This window comes from Hyla sarda, chromosome 2 (assembly GCF_029499605.1).
Source record: "Hyla sarda isolate aHylSar1 chromosome 2, aHylSar1.hap1, whole genome shotgun sequence".
NCBI classification, from domain to species: Eukaryota; Metazoa; Chordata; class Amphibia; order Anura; family Hylidae; genus Hyla; species Hyla sarda.
In genome coordinates this window covers 430,642,472-430,666,806 of record NC_079190.1, presented here as the reverse complement: position 1 = coordinate 430,666,806, position 24,335 = coordinate 430,642,472, and the positions used below count along the sequence as shown (strand labels likewise).

Sequence of the window (24,335 nt, the reverse complement as noted above, 5' to 3'; positions counted from 1 at the left end):
AGCACCGTCCGGCTTGCTTTGCATATAATGATCACACGAAGTTTGCAGACTGAAGAGGATACAAGAGCCTTGCTTATCAATAAAGACTAAATCCTCTCGGTAGCAAAGTGACTGGCGCCTACCTATACCCTGGATGCTGAATGTGAATACTTCGACTATCAGCTGACTCAGGGGCTCTACTCATTTGGGATCTTTGAATCTTTGCATGTGGAGCCATGCTCTGATCTCTGAAGCAGGACTGCTGAAAGTCCCCTCCAGTTAGGTAATCCATGGTCTGCATCAAGCTGTTCTGGTTGGAGGATCCTCCCCCAACGCCTCTATAGTGAGCATTCCCAGCACAATCCAAGGGTGCACCGGCTGCCTGTGCTCCATGGAAAGGCATGGTAAGGTCCTGTGATCCCGAACTGTCGCTGTTTGGAGTAGGCAAAATGTTATTCCATATGGGCTGAAAATAGTGTCCATTGGTATATGGCAAGGGACCCGGCAATCCATTCACTGGAGGGGAAGGAGTAGGTTTTTCAATTGGGGGTTTTAAGCCAAAAGACTGGCCCATGCACAGTTCTTGTTGGTAAGGGGTCTGCTTACCAGGAAAGCCCTGGGCAGCAATTTCTCTCTGAGCGTGTTTCCCAGAAGGACCACCCGAATCGCCACACATTTGTTGCAGATGTGCAAGCTGATGTTGGTTCCATGTCATGGGTTTAAGATCACCAGGATACGAAGCAGGCACTCTGCTCATGTTCACCATGGGGACATTCCCCGAGGCGGCAGAGGAAATAGCAGCTGCAGCAGCATGATCTACAGATGTTCCAACACATGAAGGCATGGGGATGCTGTGAGTGGAAACCCTGGTACTTGCATTGATAAGCAGGTTACGACTGATAGGACTAGGATTGGCTATCTGGCCCTCACATACAGAGGTAGTGCCTATGCCAGCCCTGGCCTGACAAAACTGGTTTATCTGGTGCACAATGCTTCCAAGGTCTGGTGGTCTATTTTGCTGCAAGGTTGCAGCCATAGAAAGAGGAATAGTTGAGGTAGACACTGTCACATTCGGAGGGGCATCTGCATCAGGCAGTTTTCGTGTTCCATGTAAACCTGGCTGCAGAATGTTGTTGGCAGGGTGTGGCAGAGTCTGGTGGCTTACTCCAGGGGCATGCTGTAATGCAGGCTGTTGGGGCAGGCTTTGCGAATGTTGAGACCCCATGTTCTGCGGATGCTGCATTCCCTGTGTGTGCTGCAGCGCTTGAGACATATTCTGAGAGTGCTGCAGGACCTGTGGGAGGTTCTGTTGGTGCTGCAGAGCCTGTGACATGCTCTGCTGTCGTGGTATCGTCTGTGGAAGTCCCTGCGCATGATGCAGTGCCTGTGGCATACTCTGTGTATGCTGCACACCTTGCGTGTGTTGCACGCTTTGTGGATGCTGAAGAGCCTGTTGCTGGGATATACTCTGCGAATTCTGCAGACCCTGAGAATGCTGCAGCCCCTGTGGCAGGCCCTGTGGGTGCTGCATCGTCTGAGGGTGTGGTAAGCTTTGTGGGTGCTGCAGTCCAGGAGGCAGGCTCTGCGAGTGTGACAAAGTCTGCTGTTGCATGCTCTGAGCATGCTGCAGGGCCTGCGCGTGCTGAAGAGCTTGCTGGGGGCGTGTCAGCCTCTGAGGGTGGTTTAAAGTGCTAGGTGCAACATATGGAGCAGAAGGGGGATTCATCATAGAGTCTGGCAAAAGGCGGGCACGGGCACCGTCAAAGCCTTTTAAAACACTTTTAGCTGGGGACTTGACAATGGCCAAGAGTCCTGTCTTTGTGCTGACCTGCGAAGGGTACGGACTGTAACGTTGGCCTGATGTATCCAGTCCGTTCACGGTGCGGCGGATATGCTTCCTTTGAGGAACCTTTACACTGTTTGGAAAGATTTTTATTGTCAAGGGATTGTTGGCAACCGTCTTAGCATAGGCATCCAATTCTGCAGGAGTAGGATGCTGAGCAGATCTCATCTTCTGTGTAGTATCCCCTGCCAAAAAAAGGAAAGAAAGACACTTGTTTAAAAAGATTTGAGAGATTTAATCATTCTGAGAGACAATGTAATAAATTATCACAATATGAAGTAGATTTACCCAATAACTGGAGAAAAATAAACGCATTGAGGAGTGAACTTAAGAAAGCAGACAATCAGTCCACTAAAAGAAACATTCTCAGTAAAATAAATGGATGTCTTCAGTAGATCCATGAAGCAATGCATACACCTCAAATACTTTGGTTCTAAATGTGTTGCCTACATAAAAGGTATTCTAAAACTCAAATTATGCAGTTTAACGCCAATCTTTTGGTGTCATTGTGGTGTTGTGACCCCTAGAGTGCAACATTAAAGGCTCATTGGCATTTCAGCTATTTATGGCTTACTTTCCATGACCGCACCTATACAAAGACCTGGCTGTATTGTGCCATTTCAACAACTCCCGTTCACACGCACAGGATCCTGCGCAGATTTGTTACTGCTGATTAGAAGCTGTGCTCAGTCATTTAGTTTACATTGAAATCTGCAGCAAAAAATCCGCGTACGTCGAAAGGATAACTCTGGGATGTAACAACTTATCCCCCATCCTAAGGGCCGACTGCTGGGGCCCCCCCGCAATTTCCCAGCCAGCGCCCCGGCTCACTGCATGAAACAAGCCTTTTCGACTACCGCACGAAGCAGCGGCCGACACGCCCCCTTCATGCAGCTCTATGGGAGCGCTGCATTCGGCAATCTCCGGCTCTGCCATAGAACTGCATGGAGTGGGCATGTCGGCCGACGCTTCGTGCGGTGGTCGAAAATGCTCGTTTCATGCAGTAAGCGGGGGCGCCTGTCGAGAGATTGTGTATCTGTGTGTGTGTGTATGTGTGCGTGGGGGGGGGGGGGATGGGGTGCAGCTCACCCTGCTAGGTTTCTGAAAGTCTGAAGTTATGGAAACCATGCAGCAGCAAGCATACAGGTAGTGCTTTAGCAGAAGTTATAGAGAAGAAGAAGAATGTCCAGTGCCAACTCGTGAAAAGGAACTTCTCACCCCTGCGGGGCGAAACACGTCTCATTGCTTGAGTTCCTGTTTCCCATGACAACCAAATTTAGAAGTTCCTTTTCACGAGATGGTGCTGGACATTCTCTTACATGTTATGTGTACGAGTCCTGGTCCATTAGTCTGCAATCCAATGAGATCATGCACATAGAGCTAAGAAAGCACAGACCGTCTCTGGTCAGATGGCAGTATTACACAGAATAAGGCCCAGCAAATATTAGCTTTAGAGACGTGGGAAGGGTCGGCACTCTGGTTCTATTAGTGGTGCACGAGGACAGTTACTGAACAATTGGAGAAAGAAATCCTGGCACTCACTGTTATCTTGTGCCAAACATTGTGTGTTTATTTACAAGGTGCTAAATACATAGGATGCGTTTCGGCCCAAGTCTTACTCAGACTAACATGCGGCATGTCAGTCTGAGTAAGGCTTGCGTCCTTTGTATTTAGCACCGTGTAAATAAACACAACGCTTGACAGAAGATAACAGTGAGTGCCGGGATTTCTTTCTCCAATATTAGCTTTAGAGACTGGCTGGGAATCCCAGGTTCCTATATGAGGGCGAATTAAGTCCCAGAGATATCATTTTTGTTCAAGCAAAGTCCATTGCATCACACCTTTTAATAGACCAAGCGTACTGAGGGTATGTAGGCTTTAAGATAACTATTGATAATTAATTCTCTTAATGAAAATAAAGAAGGGAAAAAAAAAATGTAAACTTTCAGAATCAAGAATACCTCTTAAATTAAAAGGGAACTTCTGTACTTTACTTGTTATTTCCTAGCCACAGGATAGAAGATAAACATCTGATCGCAGGGGTTCCCAACAGGCTCGCAACCAAACCCACCCTGCCCCAATGTTCTGAAGATTTTTGTTCAGAACATCGGCTCTCCTTGTGCACGAAGTGGTGGTGGTGGCAGACATGCCTCCTCTATGTACTGTCAATGGGAGAGCCAGAGATAAACGAGTGCTGTACTTGTGTATCTCTGGCTCTCCCATAAAGATGCACAGAGGGGGCATGTCTACCCCCACACCGCACGGTGGTCACTCCTGGGAGCTGGGCAGGAGATCACAGGGGTCCCAGTGATCAGACCTCCCGCGATTTAAAAGATGGGGGTAACTCACGGACTGATTTGACCACTGAGATCCTTGCTAATCTTTGTTATTCTCTGAATAAATAAAGCCACAGCAACCACATTGCCAGTGCTCCATTCACTCTCTATGGGGTTTCAGAACCTTGCAGAGCTCAGTACTCAGAGAATGAATGGGGCGCTGGCCATCCACACCAGGTATGCTTTGTTCACTTGGGGGCACAATCCTACTGCATTCATTTGATCAGAGGGGTATCGCTGCGATTTATCAATCCTCTGAATGTTGATGCCCTATCCTTCGAAAAAGGCCAAAGGGGTCCCAACTGTCCCAACAGGCCAAGGGGTCCCAAGCGATTGTGATGTTGAGACAATGGAATCAGTTGAGGTACGGTGATGTTTGATGTGCAATGGAGCTCCTACACAGGTGTGAACTTAGCCTTACCTGAACATTCAGGTATACTGGGGAGTTTGGAGGAAAAGCCACCTTGTTCAACCAACAGCTATATAAGAGGTGTTACAGCAACAAGGAGGCCTCATCTCTATGGATGAAGAGATATCTGCACTTTAGTGGGTGTCATTTGGTTGTTTATGATCCTCTGAGGATCTCTGCATCCAAGCATCAGCTCTGAAGAAGACAACTCAGCGGAAAGGATACCTTGTTCCTTTACATTAGTGTTTCACTGGACCAGTGTTTTCCAATTGGAGTGCCTCCAGCTGTTGCAAAACTACCACAGCATTTGGCTGTCTGGCATGCTGGGAGTTGTAGATTTGCCAAAGCTGGAGGCACCCCGGTTGGGAATCACTTCACTGGACATTTAGCAGCAGGTGGGTTGTCAAGAATCATAAAAAGCCGACAAGCTGGCAGCTGAGCAATACTGCAGCTCCTCAGTACTGTAACCAGGTGATCTCATGTTACTTATTCAAGCATCTTATATAAGAAGTATGTCACTTAGTCACAGGTTGGCAGCCTCATCCCCTGTGAGAAATACATAGCCGCTAACCAGGACCCTCAGCTAATAGGCACTTGACCATAGAGAAGACTTATAGTCTATGGTGAAGCGTTTTATTGGATCTGCGCCATCCCAGGCAGTAAATTATCTGCTTATTTCACCTAGGACACAGTCACCGGTGAATACAATATGCTCAGGACTTATTGCTTTCTACCATGAGAGCAAGGCTAAAGGATTATTCTGGTATATTATTATGTATCCAATATCCAAGGGATAGAGATAAAAGATAAAAGTCTGATGGTGGGGGGCCCGAGCGGCTAGACCCCCCGCGACATGTTGCATGGTGCCCTGGCTCTCTGCATGAAAGGAGCTGTATTGACCACAGCATGAAGCGCAGGCTGACAAGCCCCCTGCATGCATCTCTATGGGAGAGCCGGACATACAGCGCTCATGTATTTCTGGCTCTCCTATAGAGAAACATGGAGGGGGCATGTAGACCACCACTTTGTGCTGTGGTCGACAAAGCTCTTTTCATGCAGAGAGCAGAGGCACTGTGCAGGAGATGGTGGGGGTCTGCGGGGGACCCACCACGATCAGATACTCATCCCCTATCCCTTAGGTAGGGGACACATTTTAGTAAACCAGAGTACTCCTTTATGAAAAATCCAGTATTTTTGCCCCCTCCTTTGGCACGATACCCTGTAAACACATCCTATAACTGAGGCTACCGAAAAGGAGTCTCTTTGCAGGAGCTTAGAACTGGGCTCACACACAGTGTACAAGTTACACACCAGCATCACCAATGGAATCTGCATGTGTTGCTAGTGGATTTGTGTTGAGGAAATTGTTTGGGGGGGGGATTTTAAAATGTATCCAAATTTGAAATCCAAAATTTGACAGTCCGCAGCATACCCAGAATCCACTGTAGATTTTCTATGCTGTGAGTTAACGTTCCATTTGCTTACATTGTACTGTAGCTTGCAGTTATTGTATTTTTTTTTTTGCTAATTCCACAACAAAAATACCAACATCAATCCATGAAGACCAGTGCACTCTACGGACTACATCTTAGGCCCTGTTCACAAATAACTATTTTAACTACATTTGGTGTATGTTCCAGGAAAGCTCACAGTGCATATTCCAAACATATTCATAGGTTTCGATGCACCAGGCTTATGCCAAGAGAGTGTACTTCTGGCATATGCCAAGTCTGTAGGAGTCAACATGCTTTTATTTTTCTTTCACTGTACAGAAGAGTGTTGTCCTTTGTCACAGCCTTCTGTAAAAGTGCAAATCAAAAATATCCCAGACAGAGGGCAAAAATATAGCTATAGGTTATGTTCACCCAGGGCAGACACTGCAGATCCTCCACAGTGGTGGATTGGATTTGTGGATGTCTTATCTGCTCACATGTAGAAAATCCACACAGAATCTGCTATAAAAAGGGACCGTTCACATGGCGGATTTTGCACAGATTTTTACATGAACACAATTTTACAGTTTTCGCTATAGGTGAAACATATTTTTGACCATACAGCACATCAGTGTATGTAAATACACCCTTCAGGGCATGTTCACATGTGCAGGATCCACAGCAAGTTTCCTGGTGCGGGTTTGAAACACTGGATTTTATGCAGTGACAGAATCAGTCGCCGCTAGGAAAGTGTTTTCTGCCCAAAAACAAAAAGGATAAATTATTCCTTTGGCTGTGGAAACTGTCGCTTAAATTCCGCAGTGTGGACGGTGCAGCGGAATCCCATTGACATCCCATCTGTAAGCAGAATCGGCTTTGAAATTCTGCAGTGTAAACCTGGCTTTATAGCAGTATTTTCCAACCAGGGTGCCTCCAGCTATTGCAAAACTACAACTCCCAGCATGCCTGGACAGCCTTTGGCTGTCCAGGCATGCTGGGAGTTGTAGTTTTGCAACAGCGGGAGGCACCCTGGTTGGAAAACACTTCCTTACAGGGTGCTCTGAATTAAGACCTTGAGGCTATATTCACACGGCAGAATTTACGCATGCGGAATTCCGCATCAAATTAAAGCCTAACAGACTTTAAGGGGATTCCGCACTCCCATTCACACTTCAGAATTTCTGCGCGAGGATTCCGCACCAAATTCGAACAAGCCAGAAACCACCCAATTGAATGCAGAATTGGTGCAGAAATTCTGGCGTTGGTTTATAGCCTCAGACTGCCCTCTTCCAGCCCACAGGTCACCTCTACCCCATTATAATCTGTTCTTCAACCAAGCATTTTAAAAGGCTATAGACAACTCGGAATTCATCTTTTGATACATTGTTGTACATAAAAGGTCGACCTTTATTGTGGTAATAAGTCATATAAGACGATCGTTTAGGAGGAAGAGGAGTGAAGAGCCATCAGACAGAAAGTAAACACATGCCGGTCCAGAAGATAGGAAAAACACCATGGGGACGTTTTTAAACCCAATGTAGAGGAAGAGTGGAGCAGTTGACCATTACAACCAATCATGTCACTTCTTTCATTTATAAAAAGGCTTCAGATAAATGAAGGAAACTGATTGGTTGTTATGGGCAACTGCACAATGCCCCTGCCCCCCACCCCCTCCATAAGCACAATGACCTAAAATACATTTAAATATTGCCATAGCCTTAAAAAGACTTGAAAAACTGGCAAGAAACCATGCCTTGTGTATATCGCTGTAGCTTTCTAAGCCATGATCAGTGTGGAGGGGAACTGTCCTAAAGCTTCAAGGGAAGGAAAAAATGTATATATTTTATCTACATACACACAGTCATGGCCGTAAATGTTGGCACCCTGGACATTTTTCTAGAAAATGAAGTATTTCTCACAGAAAAGGATTGCAGTAACACATGTTTTGCTATACACATGTTTATTCCCTTTGTGTATTGGAACTAAACCAAAATAGGGAGGGAAAAAAGCAAATTGCACATAATGTCACACCAAAATTCAAGAATGGGTTGGACAAAATTATTGGCACCCTTTCAAAATTGTGGAAAACAGATTGTTTCAAGCATGTGATGCTCCTTTAAAGGGGTACTGCGCCCCTAGACATTTTATCCCCTATCCAAAGGATAGGGGATAAGATGTCAGATCGCCGGGGTCCCGCTGCTGGGGACCCCCTGGATCTACCATGCAGCACCCACCTGTAGCGGCTTCTGGAACCGCTGGAGGTCCTCAGGCTGAGTCCACCTCGACCACCAGGACGGAAGATCGTGACGACACGACTCCGCCCCCGTGTGACGTCACACCCCGCACCTCAATGCAAGTTTATGGGAGGGGGCATGACAGCCGACTCACCTGGGGCAAGTAACAGGCGTGGGCAATATAAAAATCACACCTGAAAGCAGATAAAAAGAACAGAAGTTCACTTAGTATTTGCATTGTGTGTCTGTGTGCGCCACACTAAGCATGGACAACAGAAAGAGGAGAAGAGAACTGTGAGGACTTGAGAACCAAAATTGTGGAAAAATATCAACAATCTCAAGGTTACAAGTCCATCTCCAGAGATCTAGATTTGAACTTTGTCCACAGTGCGCAACATTAGCAAGAAGTTTGCAACCCATGGCACTGTAGCTAATCTCCCTGGACGTAGACTAAAGAGAAAAATTGATGAAAGGTGTCAACGCAGGATAGTCCGGATGGTGGATAAGCAGCCCCAAACAAGTTCCAAAGATTCGAGCTGTCCTGCAGGCTCAGAGAGCATCAGTGTCAGCACGAACTGTCGACATTTAAATGAAATGAAACACTATGGCAGAAGGCCCAGGAGGACCCCACTGCTGACACAGACATAAAAAGCAAGACTACATTTTGCCGAAATGAACTTGAGTAAGCCAAAATCCTTCTGGGAAATAGTCTTGTGGACAGATGAGCCCAAGATAGAGGTTTTTGGTAAAGCGCATCATTCTACTGTTTAACGAAAACGGAATGAGGCCTACAAAGAAAAGAACATAGAACCTACAGTGAAATATGGTGGAGGTTCAATGATGTTTTGGGGTTGTTTTGCTGCCTCTGGCACTGGGTGCCTTGAATGTGTACAAGGCATCATGAAATCAAGGATTACCAACGGATTTTGGGTCAGACTGTACAGCCCAGTGTCAGAAAGCTGGGTTTGTGTCCGAGATCTTGGGTCTTCCAGCAGGACAATGACCCTAAACATACATCAAAAAGCACCCAGAAATGGATGGCAACAAAGCGCTGGAGAGTTCTGAAGTGGCCAGCAATGATTCCAGATCTAAATCCCATTGAACACCTGTGGAGAGATCTTAAAATCTCTTCCAATAAGTGAGACCTGGAGCAGTTTGCAAAGGAAGAGTGGTCCAACATTCCGGCTGAGAGGTGTAAGCAGCTTATTGATGGTTATAGGAAGCGACTGATTTCAGGAATTTTTTTCCAAAGGGTGTGCAACCGAATATTAAAGTTAAGGGTGCCAATAATTTTGTCCAGCCCATTTTTGGAATTTGGTGTGACATTATGTCCAATTTGCTTTTTTCCTCCCTTTTTTGTTTAAGTTCCAATACACACTAAGGGAATAAACATGTGTATGGCAAAACGTGTTACTGCAATGCGCATATATATATATATATATATATATATATATATATATATATATATCCCCCCCCCTTAAAAAGGTAAGTGATGTTTGTGACATAGGAATTGTAGCATTTTCCACATCAAAAACCACGCAGGTTTTACTATTGTGGTGACACAAACTTTAAATAAAGCACACAGAAAAAAAGAGCACAAAAACCCTAATTATAGTGTTAGCACAATGTAATAATAGAAACTGTAACTCAGCGTGTGTGGCATATCATCAAAACTCTAATACTGGACCAGTGTTGCCAAGGATTAAATTTATCCCCCAAAGTTGTTCTATACACAGCTACAATTGCACAAGACTAAAATGGAACAAAAAAAAAACAAAGAATATTTTTTATTTGCTATATATTCAGTGGTGCATTTAGAGAGCTTCAATTACTGGAAATACGATAAACATCCTGGAACAGCAAGGTGCTTTAGGGTTTTCCCCTAAAGTTCAGTCAACAACTAGTAAAAGGTGTATGGGCATACATACATACATACATAACTTTTCTAGTGACGTCAGACTTGATGGCGCGTACAAGGTGCGCTCCTATACACTGCCACGTACATCAGCATAGGTGACTATTAAGCACCCAAGCAGTACTCTCCTCCTCAGTGTAATCTTTACAGATTTTATAGATAGGCAGACAAGCATGTGTAATAGCCGATAATTTATACCGATATTCCGGTACAAGTTATCAGCTATCGGCCTGAAAGGTCGCAGATTATCGGTATCGGCCCTATGCTGGGAGCAGTAGTTTTTCAACAGCCGGAGGCACCCCTAGGCGCAGTGCGGGGGGCGGGCGGGGGTGGGTGGGGGGGGGCGGGGTTGTGGCGGTCATAGGTCTCAGGACCCCCGGACAGGCAGGGGGAGTGAAGCGGGTGGCGGCGGCCTATGGCACCGCAAAAGCCACTGCAGTGCATTGATTTAAAGCGCCCGCTTTAAATCGATGATCTGCAGCGGTGTCGCGGGGGGATAAATAGCCGATAACTTATACCGGAATATCGGTATAAAGTTATCGGCTATAGGCCCTAACCTCCACCAATTATCGGTATCGGCCCTAAAAAAACCGATACCGGTCGATCCCTAATACAGAATACCGAATTCTTTGGGCTGCACGATATGAATTTTCCCCCATACCACAATACCGGTTGGGCCCCTCCCCCTCAGGAATGTATTCTCAGCCCAGCGCAGCTGTCCCCACATCGGGGAACTAATCCTATGTAACCTGCCAGCACTGTTCTGCTCCCCCCCAATTAATGATCAGCCCAGCGAGGTACTACTCACATGTGACCTTCAAGCACCGCCCTCCTCTTTGTTGGGGGCTGCCGGGCGCTGGAACTCTTTATGTACGCCAGTGGTCTCCGACCTGCGGACCTCCAGATGTTGCAAAACTACAACTCCCAGCATGCCCGAACAGCCAACAGCTGTCCAGGCATGCTGGGAGTTGTAGTTTTGCAACAGCTGGAGGTCTGCAGGTTTGAGACCACTGCTGTACGCTGTATCCCTATGCCCGGGCTGCAAAAGATAAAGAAAATAAACTGTAACTCACCTATGTCGGCCACACGCTGGGGACGGGAACGTCGGACAGCCGTCAGCCTATCACTGGCCGGGGCGGGACATCGCTGTGGCCGGTGATAGGCTGACGGCTGTCCGACGTTCCAGTCCCAAGAAACATCGTGTGGCCGACGTAGGCGAGTTAAAGTTTATTTTCTTTATCTTTTGCAGCCCGGGCATAGGGATACAGCGTACAGCAGTGGTCTCAAACCTGCAGACCTCCAGCTGTTGCAAAACTACAACTCCCAGCATGCTGGGAGTTGTAGTTTTGCAATAACTGGAGGTCCGCAGGTTGGAGACCACTGGCGTACAGCGAGTTCCATTGCCGGCGGCCCCCAACAAAGAGGAGGAGGGCAGTGCTTGAAGGTGACATATGTGAGTAGTATCCCGCTGGGCTGATCATTAATTGGGGGGAGCAGAACAGTGCTGGCGGGTCACATGATTTGGGGGGGGGGGGGGGAGGCCGAACACCGCGGGGCGGGTCACATGATTGGGGCGGGGGGGTTAAAATACAGTTATATACCGTGGAACCGCCGAAAGTAAAAAAAAAAAAATATATATATATATATATATATATATATATATATATATATATATATACCGTGATACACTTATTTGGTCATACCGCCCAGTCCTACTACAGAGTCTGTATTACAGACATGGGTCGGGTGCAATGCTCTGCAGTCTGCACATACTCCAGTGTGTATAGGAGTGCTATATAAAAAGTGTAGAATAAAAATTTTTTAATAAATCGCTCCTCCAATAAAATGTAGTCCCACTTTTCCTATTCCTATACAAAAGTAAAAATTTTTTAACAAATTACATATTTGATACTGCCACATGGCTAACTGTCTGAAGTCTGAACTATTAAAATTAAAACGTTGGTGAATCAATATTTTATTTTAATAGTTCAGACAGTTACCCATGCGGCAATATCAAATTTGCGCTGGATGCTGTACAGGATCATTAATGATCCTGTACAGCAACCGGCGTAAACGTTAAAAAAAATGAAAAGGTCCCAAATTGCGGTTTGGTCACATCCCATGCTAGAAACTTTTAATATGACCATTGTACATAATTTTTCAAGTAGAATCAGCTGAACCCCTTTTTTTGGCGCTCACATCCATTCTGATGAATCGATGAAATAATCGCCAACTAATTGATTAAAATAATTGTTAGCTGCATATATATTAGTAAAAATACTAATAAAAAATAGTGCGATATGAGATGTTAATGCACAAAACAAGAAAAAAAATTTAAAGGGCTATTCCGGGCAAAAATATTTTATCCCCAAGGTGTCTGATCACAGGGGGCCCGCTGCTGAGACCCCCCGCGATCTCCCTGTAGGACCCGCATTCTATGTGGGTGCTGAATCTCCAGTTTCGGAGCTGGGGACGTGACCTCTCGCCATGCCCCCTCCATTCATGTCTATGGGAGGGGGCGTGCCGGCCGTCACGCCCCCACCCATAGACATGAATGGAGGGGGCTTGGCGCGACGTCACATCCCAAGTCCCGGAAACCTGGAGGTTTTCGAAACTGGAGATTCAGCACCCGCATAGAATGCAGGTCCTACAGGGAGATCGCGTGGGGGGTCTCAGCAGCGGGCCCCCCGGCGATCAGACAAAATATTTTTGCCTGGAATACTCCTTTAAACTCCCCCCACATGAAGATACTACAAACCTCTAGAGCAGCGTCTCCCCAACCCAGGGTGTGTCCAGCTGTGGCAAAACTACAACTTCCAGGATGCCCGGACAGCCTTCGGCTGGGAGTTGTAGTTTTGCCACAGCTGGAGGCACCCTGGTTGGGGAAACTCTGTTATTGACAGTGGTTATAGTACTGCAAATACTATGTTTCACTGCTCTGTGCAATAAATGCTGCTGAAAATCTTTCCACCCTGTTAACTGAGTTTTCATGGAAATGGCAGGCATTCCCATCATAAACATTGAAGGTATGTCCTATGTCTGAGATCTGGGCCGCACCTCAATCTCCAAAATAAGGGGGAATTCAATGACTGCAGAGGTGAAGTGGTCCCTTCATTTATTTCAATGGAAGTTACAGAGGGGGAGATTTATCAAAACCTGTGCAAAGGAAAAGTTGCCCACTTGCTCATAGCAACCAATCAGATCGCTTCTTTCACTTTGCAGAGGCCTTGTTAAAAATGAAAGAAGCGATCTGATTGGTTGCTATGGGCAACTCAGCAACCTCTGGACAGGTTTTGATAAATCTCCCCCTCAGAGAGTCGACCGAGCATTTCCATGACATAAATGTGCTAATTCGGAATACGCCTTTAAGTTTTTGGCAACTTCAGCAGCAGGAGTTCCTAAATGTAATTACTGACCTGGAAAGGACGGGTATCATGAGAACAGATGTTTAGCTCCGTACATTAAGGTGGTTTCTAACAAAATGTCATATGTAGCTGCAGGCACGGGTGGAGGATAAAGTATATTTATAGGTGTACGTGAGGCCAGTATAAGCTTTATATGGTTTATGTGCATCTGTAAGATCAGAGACACAACCTGGCCTTTGGGTTTACAAGTATATGATCCATAAAGTGCCCTTGTCCAGCAAGTAAAGGTTCGGGTACAATATAAATTATACATGTGTGTGTATGATCTCTAGATCAGGTGATCCAGGGGGGAACTGATGCCAGTACCCATCCCATTGTTGTCAATAGTGGCGTTTCTGGCATCCTGCATGTCAGTTTAATGTATTATTATGCATGTGAGTGGCATTGGGGCCGCTCTGCCAGTGGGTCATCCCCCCCCCCCCCTGTGGGCACTGGTGTTGCAGCGGTGGTGGTCGCCGCCCAGTGCTGCGCCATTTTATGCTAGGGACGTTAGGGACCCACTCAAATTAATTGGCCTTGACGTGGCGAGTGGGCTTGTACCTTTTGATCAAAATGTATACTAACAACCTGTTAGTTTTAGAATTTATGCTGAGAAGCAATTAGATCAAAATACAATATGTAGATGTGCGACCATGTCTGTTTCTTCTACCTGAATTGACGTTACTATATTATCACCCTGCCATTCTGGGATCTGGACAAAACATTTCCTGAAAACTTGGCCAGCTAAAGCCAAGGTGCCAGCAAGTGTGTTAAAAGTAGAAGAGTGATGCTAAGCTACAGTCCATGGTCACTTTATAAAAAAACGGAGCTGCTTTCTTACTACAGTGCCACTCTTGACTTCAGGTTGTGTATGGTATTGCTGCTCAGTTCCATTGAACTGAATAAATCTCAGTTGCAATACCACACACAACCTGAGGAGAAGAGTGGTGCTGTTTTTTGGAAGCAAACAGCTATGTTTATTCTAACCCTGGACAACCCCCCCCCCCCTTAAAAAAAAAAAAAAATAAATAAACAAACGTACGTCACTTATCCAGCATCCTATGGTCCAAAAACCGATGGTCTGTGGTCTGTCCCATTTCTAGCAAAGGGCTACAAGATAATCTGCAATCTCTGAAAACCAGGAGACTGAGCAAAGACTAAAGTGTCAGGATCATTTAAATTAAAAACACTGTCAGAAGTTTTGATTGGTCAGGGTCTGGATGCTGAGACCCCCACTGACACCTGAGTATAGATAAGACTATATAGAAAGCTTTGAAGAAAACCGTGGACTCCGCAGTGCCCACATACTAGGGATATACTCCGGCAGGAAGATGGGAGCACTGCACTGGCTAAATGTGTCGGTGCGCTACTCAAGTCCCAATCATAATGAATAGAGACAAAAGAGAAAAATAGACGAGGGCACTCACCTGGGACACAATCTAGCTTCAATACGCTTTATTCTCCAATACACAGAACATACAGTGCCGTACAGGTGCATCGCTCTGCGATGCACCTGTACGGCACTGTATGTTCCGTGTATTGAAGAATAAAGCGTATTGAAGCTAGATTGTGTCCCAGGTGAGTGCCCTTGTCTATTTTTCTCTTTTGTCTCTATAGACTTTCTATATAGTCTAGTTAGTCTAACGCAGCAAGGAGAGAAGACAACAGCCCATTCCCTGCTCACTATCAGTGAGGGTCTCCGCGCACAGACCCCCAACAAAACGTTTCCATCTGTCAAATATTTTAAGTTACAGTAACACAAAGCTTTTAGTTCATTATGTTTACCGCAACTTTATTTTCTATTCAAATACATGTAACAGCAATAAAAAAACATTAAAATGCCTTCAGAAAGGCTTGAAAAGTATATGGGTCAATACTTTAAACATAATGTGGGTGACATTTCTTCCATTTCTTCCTTTTGCTTTTAAAAACAAAAAGTAATAATGTCATTCATGTTTCTTATTGACCAGAAGAGGGAGCCAATCCAAAAGTAGTTGTCATAGCAATAAATAGGCGCAGTAAGTTCGGCCTGACCTCTCCCTTCTGGTGACCTCACTCCTTCCCTCCCCGTGAGGCTGTGTATATTATGACTAGAGCGGTTTGTGCAGGTCCCAAAACATTGTATTGTACTGTTTATCAGCAACACTGCTTAAAATATAGCTGGTGGGATAACAATGGAGGGGCCTCAGCATCAGGTAAACACTACCATGCTCTCCGTCATCTACAACACAGCTCCAATACACCTGAATGCTGGAGACCCCTTCACTGTGCAGTAGGGATCGACCGATTATTGGTTTGGCCAATATTCAAGATTTACTAAGTTATCGGTATCGGCAATTACCTTGCCGATAATGCGGGCGCTTTAAATCAATGCACTGCAACAGGTTTTGCGGGGCCAGTGACCGCCACCGCTTCTGTCCCCCTGCCTGTCCTGGGGTCCCGAGTCCACCCACCGCCGCTGCCCCATTGCCTCCCCCCATCCTCGGTTTTATAATTACCTGTTCCCGGGGTCCGCGCTACTTCTGGCTCCTGCGGCGTCCTACGCTGTTGCTGTGCACTGCGCAATGACGAGTGACGTCCTCAACGCGACGTCAGTGGCCCGGCGCACGGTGACAGCTCAGAACGCAGAGGGAGCCAGAAGTGGCGCGGACCTCGGGAACAGGTAATTACAAAACCGGGGATGGGGCAGGCAATGGGGCAGCGGTGGCAGTCTCTGGCCAGAGGAAAAGCAGGGGGAGGCAAATCGGGCAGCGGCGGTGGTTGGACCCAGGTGGAGGTCTCTGGCTCCACAAAAGCCATTGAAAAGTTCATTAATTTAAAGCGGGGGGGGTTGTATTAAAATTCACGGAATATCGGTATAAGTTATCAGCTATCGGCCTGAAAGTTCACAGGTTATCGGTATCGGCTCTAAAAAATCCCTACTGTGCAGGACAGCGAACAGCACAGGAATAGAGAAACTTATTCTAGGAGAGAAATAACAAAAGGGCCAGTTAATAAGCCACGAAACTCAACTTTGCTTCGGAAGCTGTTTAATAACTTTAATAAACCCCATCAAAAAGACTCAACAAGTTACACAATAATAGCAAGTTACTAGACACTAGTCTGGCTCCTGAGACTTGTCAGGCCACGTATTAAAAAGGACTCTAGACATGTTGCTGCACTAGATAAAATCCTCTACAAAGACAACACCTATAGAAGCAAATACACTTATAATGGCTGCACAATATTAACCCCTTCCCGCTATAGGACGTATGCATACATTCCGACACGTTCGCGCAATGGGACACATGCATACGTCCTAACGATCTCCTGCAGGAGACCGGCGGCGGGACAAGGCTGTCAATCAAAGATGGGGACACGCGGTAGCTGCCGGGGCCGCGATCACACCGCTCTCGGCAGTGTTAACCCCATAGATGGTGTTCACCAACGGTGGTGCCGTGATATGATCACGGGTTGCCATTGGTTGCTATGGCAGCAGGAGGTCAGCTGATGACTTCCTGTCTGCCTGCTACGGAAGCCTGAGTATCTGCAACACATCAGGTTATACTGTGTTGCAGTACAAATGTATTGTAGCATTGTAGAACCTGGAAAAAGTGAACAATAAAATAAAAGGTTGTTCAATACATGAATGAAGTGTTAAAAAAATAAATAAAATAAAAAAAATAATTGCCCCTTTCCCAATAAAACCCTGTATTGTCATCAAAAAAAGATTAAAAAAACACAAATCATATACATAATAGGTATTGCCACGTCCGTAATAACGTGTACAATAAAACTATAATGAAAATTATTGAGCACGGTGAATGATGTAAAAAAAAAAAAAAAAATTCGACAAATTTGGTACAAATAGCGAAATAAAAAAAGAGCTATAAGGTAGTACGTATCAAAAAAATGATACCACTATAAAGTACAGCTCATCCCGCAAAAAATACAAAGTTCTGGCTGTTAGAAAATGAATGGCAGAAAAAGAATTTTGCTCAGAAAAGGAAAAAAGAACATAGAAAGCCATATAAAATGGGTATTGCCATAATCGTACTGACCCACAGAATAAATATCACTTTGACTGCACAGTGTACACCATAATTAAAAAAGAAACGCCAGAAATTTTCACAATATTTTGGAGTTTTTCACAAACAAAAAATTCATGAGTCAACAAAAATGCACCACTTCTATAAAGTACAATATGTCACAATAAAACAAATCTCAGAATAGCTCTGCTGAGAAAAATCGTTCTAAAGTTATTACCATTTAAAAAGACATGTGAAAAAAAAAAAAAGATTAAAGTAAAAAATGGGTCCATCCTTAAGAGGTTAAACTACATAGGATTGTGTATGACTTTACACATAAAGCTACATCCAATACAATTTTTGGTGCCTAAACAGATTTTTCATTTTAGGATTTAAAGGGTCCAAAGTGAAATGGCAAATACTACAAGACAGTAACATAAAAAACATTTAACGTTTTAGTGTTTGGACTAAAGACAACAAAAACCATCGCTAGAGAACTTACAAAGTGCTAGCGGAGACAGGCGAGTGTGCTACATCAAAACCGCACCACATCGGAAAAGCAGATTTCTGACAGTTACTAGACCTGTTAGGAAGAAGGCACAAGAGTCAAAGCAGAGAAGAGACTGTTCACACTAGGGTTAATGCTAACGAGTCACCTACACCAGACACAGGGTCATTACCAGGCACCAACAAAAAGGAAGGGGGACTAAAAGTGAAAAAACAAAACAAGTCGACTTATAGCAACTAGTGCACATAACGGATGCGATTTCCTTTACATAGATCAGTGTTTCCCAACCAGGGTACCTCCAGCTGTTGAAAAACTACAAGTCCCAGCATGCCCGGACAGCCGAAGGCTGAAGTGCCTATAACTGATGCAATTTCATTAAAGGGGTTATCCAGCATAAGGTGATTTTAATACGTACCTGGCAGACAGTAATGGACATGCTTAGGAAGGATCTGCACTTGTCTTGGGGCTAAATGGCTATGTTATGAGATTACCATAACACTGTGGCTAGCTTTTTGTGAACTTGCATTTCCTGTTTGATTTATTTTTTTAACTACAAATTCCATTTTCCTCCCTCCCACACATCAGCCACCCCACCCATTGAAACATAAATGAGCTGCATCCATTCAAAAGACCTGTGGTTTTCAATCAGGGTGCCTACAGCTGTTGCATTAGTTGAAGATTGATCTCTCTCCCACCAAGTGATCCCTCCACCCATTGAAGCAGACAGGCTCCCTGTCATCAGCTGACTAGTGAGTCAGGTCTCGGCCGCATTGCAACCTGGGAAAAATCTGAGACAACAGTCATTTTGTATGCTGATAAAAATAAATATTGGGGTGAAAATCACAGAAGAATTGTGAAAAAAAACGTCAGACACAGGTACAGACACTATTATGAACTACACTATCTTTACAGCCCCTGTAGCATCGTCAAATAAAAAAAAATTCCTGGAATACCCCTTTAAGGGTGCGTGTACACGGCCGTCTGTTCTGTAAACAGATTAGAAAAGTTTTTTTTTTTTTTTTTAAATCCCATTCATGCCAATGGGATTTTTTTACAATCCGTTTACATCCGTTTGTACCCGTCTGCATTCATTTCCGTTTTTTTGGGCCGGCAGGAAAAAAAAGGCACATGCAGTATATTTTCTACCGTCAAAAAAAGGAAAGAGAAAAATGGACACAGTAAATTTAACATTGAAGTCTATGGAAAACGGATGAGCCTTTAATGTGATCAGTAATGTAATCAGTTTTTTGATGCGTTTTTACTTATGAGCATGCTCAGAGCTTAAAAAAAAAAAAAAAAAAAATGTTTTATGGTTTATTAACTGAACAATAACTGATACAAACAGATCCGTTTGCATCCGTTATTGTCTTTAGTTTTTTTTAAGTCGTTTTTATTATTGACTGGTGAAGAACGGGACGGGTCTAGATGCCCGTGTGAATGCAGCCTTACATAGATCAGTGTTTCCCAGCCAGGGTGCCTCCAGCAGTTGCAAAACTACAAGTCCCAGCATGCTCGGACAGCCTTCGGCTGTCCGGGCATGCTGGGACTTGTAGTTTTGCAACAGCTGGAGGCACCCTGGCTGGGAAACACTGACATAGACATAAGTAAGCATCCTTAACTACAGACCTAAAGTGAGGCATCAGCATTCTGTCTTGAAGACAATAGCCTTGATAAAACCGTAATTAAAATCATTTTCAGAGAATTGGTTAATCCTTTGAATGCAGATTATGTGAAGCGGCAGTAAAATCATCACAGAGAATATCAGGCATTTGAGCCATTTGGACAAGAATACAATAAAAAGCCTAGATAAGGCAAGAAATAGCAGAACGCTGAATATTTTAATTAAGCGCTGTTCACATGTAGCTATGGCCCTACACTTAGCGCACAGGCAGGGAGCAGCTTCTGGCGTATGCATTAAGCGTATTGAAAGGACGCTATTCACAATAGGCTGCGCTGTATACAGTTTAATGGATGCCTATGGGCATCTCCTTGTCCTCACAGGAAGGAATACATCAGACAGGTAACCTCTAGTAAATTGTGAGAAGATCTGATACATTATATGTTTTTCATCTTCTGCACATTTTTATTTTTTTTATGTGGGGTGGGGGGGGGGGCAGTTTATAAGTGTGGGACTACCAAAAAAAGATGCTTAAAATAGTAAAAAAAAAAATTGCAGGAAAATAAAAAAAAATAAAACAAAACAAACGGGAAAATGCTTTGTACTTCAATTTATAACGTAGAGAAGAAATTTTATGGACACTATTTCTAGAAGCCTGCAACAGCTCCGGTAAATGTCTTCCACCATTAGGTTAGTTTATCAGACAAAATTTAATTTGGAAGTGTGATAGTTAAAGGGGAACTCCGCTGCTCACCCTTTTTGAAAAATTGTCCGAACGCTGGAGACGGAAGCTTGTGACGTCATTGCCCCGCCCCTCATGATGTCACACCCCGCCCCCTCATTGCAAGTCTATGAGAGGGGGCGTGACAGACTTCACTCCCCCTCTTATAGACTTGTAATGAGGGGGCGGGCATTACGTCATGCGGAGGCGGGGCTATGACGTCACGAGCTCCCGGTGACAGCTCCAGCGTTCGCTGCTCAGCATTCTTGCCAAGCTGTTCCGGAGTACCTCTTTAAAGGTGTACTCCGGCGCCTAGACATCTTATCCCCTATCCAAAGGATAGGGGATAAGATGCCTGATCGCGGGGGTCCCACCGCTGGGGACGTGTTCGCTCCAGGTCTGATTACTGTCGATCACGGGGCCGGAGCGTTGTGACGTCGCGGCTCCGCCCCCGTGTGACATCACACTCTGCCCCCTCAATGCAAGCCTATGGGACTTGCATTGAGGGGCAGGGCGTGAAGTCACACGGGGGCGGAGTCACGCTCTTTCGCTGGCGTGGTCGGGATCCGAAGCCTCCAGTGTTGCTGGAAGCCGTTGAGGCGAGTGCTGCAGCCGAGAGCCCGGGGGTCCCCAGCAGTGGGACCCCCACCATCTTATCCCCTATCCTTTGGATAGGGGATAAGATGTCTAGGGGTGGAGTACCCCTTTAAGGCCCCTTTCACACTGCCATTGTGACCCCGGTAGGCAGTGGACATTAGAAGAAGGAGGGGAGAATAGTGGGAGAAAAATGACTGCATGCAATGTCTTTTACTACCACGACTTCTGCTAAAAAACAACGGCGCCCAAAGGACACCATTATAGTGAACGGGATGCCACGTCCCGATAATGGATGTTAAAGGAAAAGGAGAGAGAAAAAAAAAAGGGGGGTGGATTTCGGACGGGGCACAACGGCAGTGTGAAAGAACCCTAACTTTGATAGGGACAGTCAGGGATTACAAATATATAATCTATGGACAGACTAGGGTGAATAAGGGTTATAGGGTTTGCTACAATTACTAGGCCATCAATAAGATGGGCCTAGGTAGAGCCCATAAATCTATAACCCCAATAAAGGGTAGCTTGCATGCTCAACTACAGCTCTATTCAAAAGCAGTAAACCAGACCCCATTGGGGCCTGGAAACTTACCACCTATCCTGTGATCTTCAGAGGTACCAGGCCTTCGTACATTAAGGTACGACAAGCGCTTAGGGCAGTGTTTCTTAACCAGGTACCTCCAGCTGTGGTAAACTATAACTCCAAGCATATAGATTGGTTCTTTTTTTATGACCTAAATAGTATCAGATGCCGGCCAGAGAGGTGTCTGTGGGAAAGCCGACCTGACAGTCTGGGTGCTTTCTGTACTCGTCAGTCCATTGGTTGGAGCACACAGAATGTTTTTCATGTCAAAAAAGCCCCTATGGAAATGAGATTTGGGCTGTATTGTTGTTCTCTGCACATACCTGTCTGTGTCCCATTACTCCAATGCTCTAATCTGGCCATGCTACAAATCATACTATCCAGAACATAATCCTGTCCGGCTGCAGCATCATCTTTGTCCCAGCTGAAATACAGGCAGGAACAAAGTCCAGTAAGAGAGGGCAGGACTAACATTCATCTGTGCTCACTCCTGTCCTATCAGACTTCAGCATGAAAACAGAGGTTACCACACAGCAGAGCACACCAGACTCAAGGAGGAGTCAATGCATAATAAGGAAGGGCGGGCTCAGCGCTTGCCTGAGACATGCCCCTTCCTGAGCAGTAGATGTCAGAACAAGCGAGCAGAAGAACAGAGGGATTTGTGAGCCAAATACAGAAGCTGCATGACCTAGTGAGTAAAAAAATCTAAGCATTATTCTTCTGTTATATGTAAGTTACGCTTTAAAAGTCACTGTATTTGCAGCTACCACTTCTTCTGGAAGGTCATTTCATGCATCAACTACTTTACTTCCAGTAAAGTAACACTATAGATTACATGAAGTGGGGAAACCTGTTTAACCGTCAGCAGAAAGACTACACTAAAAAAAAATCAATGCCAGGATCATGTACATGGTAACTATCATAAGTACAGAGAATATTTTTTGTACGAACCTACGATATAACTGAACAAGCCCTTTAAATTGTGTAAAGAATCCATAAGCCTCCGTCTAAACAAAAACCCTACAATATAATTTACTGTGTGCACTGAACCTTGCACCTTAGAGAAAACCCAACAGCCATTACAGGTTTATGATTCATCGGCTCAGCTGTAAACAGAATACGGAGTATTAGGAGACACAATTAAAGGACTCGTAAGGAAACAGTCTAATTGCCTAACCTCCTTCCGCTTGGCAGCTTCCATGTACTTCTTCAGCAACTGGAGAGGGTGGTGATGGGCTGGCAGCAGCGGCGGCATGACCGCAGCCTATTCCTGCACAGCAATCCCAGCACAAAAGGGACGTGCAGATGGCATATGCATACGGCATATACAAACCCTGCTTGCATTCTAAGCATTGCTCTCCCAGAGGAACGCAGGGCTGGGTGGTCTCCAGGGGTCCGCGCTGACAAAACAGCCAATTTAAGTAGACTATATATACTGTGAAAGGAAATGGCAGGGGGTGCATTCTCAAAATTGACTTAACAGTAATTGAAGGTGTATAGAGGTGTTTATCAAACAGCGTGCCTCTAGCTGTTGGAAAACTACAACTCCCAGCATGCCCGGACAGCATGCTGAGAGTTGTCGTCTCGCAGCAGCCGGAGATACACTAGTATATAGAGTAGTGCTTGGCGGTATGACCAAAAGTGTATATCACAGTATTTTTCTAAATTATGGCGGTTTCACGCTGTTTAGCAGTATTTTTTTTGGGGGGGGGGGGGGGTCCTCAGTATAGTGTCAGGTGGTCGGGGGTCCTGACATTGCCCAGCTCCCTGGGGTATAAAGTTGGGCTACATCTCTATGTGCTGAATTTTATCTGCTCTGTGGAAGAATCTCTGTTTGTAAACAGACACACAACAAGGATAGAAGGCTGAAATCAGGCCACATTTTGGGTATATGGCAGCCTGATCCTGCGGGAGAATTTAAAAACTGGCCGCTGATGGATCCCAATAACTTTAAATGGATTATCCACCATAAGGTGATTTTAGTACTTACCTGCCAGAACTGGGTATTTCCTGGTAGATTTTGTTCTCTAAACTACACATCCCACAGTTCCATGCTTGAAAGTTTGAGATCACCACACATCAGCCGCCCCACCCATTGAGCCCCTTTCTAACCAGGAGGCCTACAGCTGTTGAAAAATTTAAGCTAACAGGCTCCCTCCGATCACCTGACTAGTGATGTAATGTCTCGCTGCACTGCAACGTAGGAAATCCAGACACAACAGTAATTTTGTATGCTGTTAAAAATATTGGGGCGATAATCGCATAAGAATTGTGAGAAAACCGTCACACACAGGTACAGACACTATATTATGAACTACACTAACTGTACAGCCCCTGTAGTATAGTCAAATAAAATAAATTCCTGGAATACCCCTTTTAAGGAGACGGACGGAGTCAACTAGTACCTCCGGTCGGCTCACTTTTGAACCATATGAGTTTTGCAGCTGGACTTACAACTGTGGTAGACCACGGTTTTCAGTCCGGCAACGAAACTGGATACGGTCTAAAACTGAGCCGACCAGACTCAATCTGGCTCATTGAAGTGAATGGGGTACGGCGCAGGCCGGCAGAGATAAGGAAGGAGACTTTAAAATTCACTCGAGCCGGATCCAGCTGCCATATACCCAAAATGTGGTGTGAATGCAACCTTATATCTGCAACAGGTCAGCAGAACCCTTCCCCCCTAAATTCTGTCCACGTATGCTGGGAGTTGCAGTTATGCAACATCTGAAGGTCCACAGATTGGAGACC

General features: G+C 45.2%; 1 protein-coding gene across 17 annotated transcripts in view; it reads right to left on the bottom strand.

Annotated features, from left to right (window-relative positions):
* FAM222B (family with sequence similarity 222 member B) overlaps positions 1-24,335 on the bottom strand; it is a 204,875-nt gene that overhangs the window by 16,186 nt on the left and 164,354 nt on the right. For 14 of the 17 annotated variants that reach the window (XM_056559066.1, XM_056559068.1, XM_056559067.1 and 11 more), the window contains one exon: positions 123-2,007. In XM_056559066.1, the coding sequence (XP_056415041.1) occupies positions 123-2,007 (1,885 nt within the window). Of the gene's footprint in view, positions 1-118; positions 2,008-13,206; positions 13,280-18,062; positions 18,144-24,335 lie in introns of those variants that run through there. The other 3 variants (XM_056559075.1, XM_056559076.1, XM_056559083.1) reach the window with 3 other exon arrangements.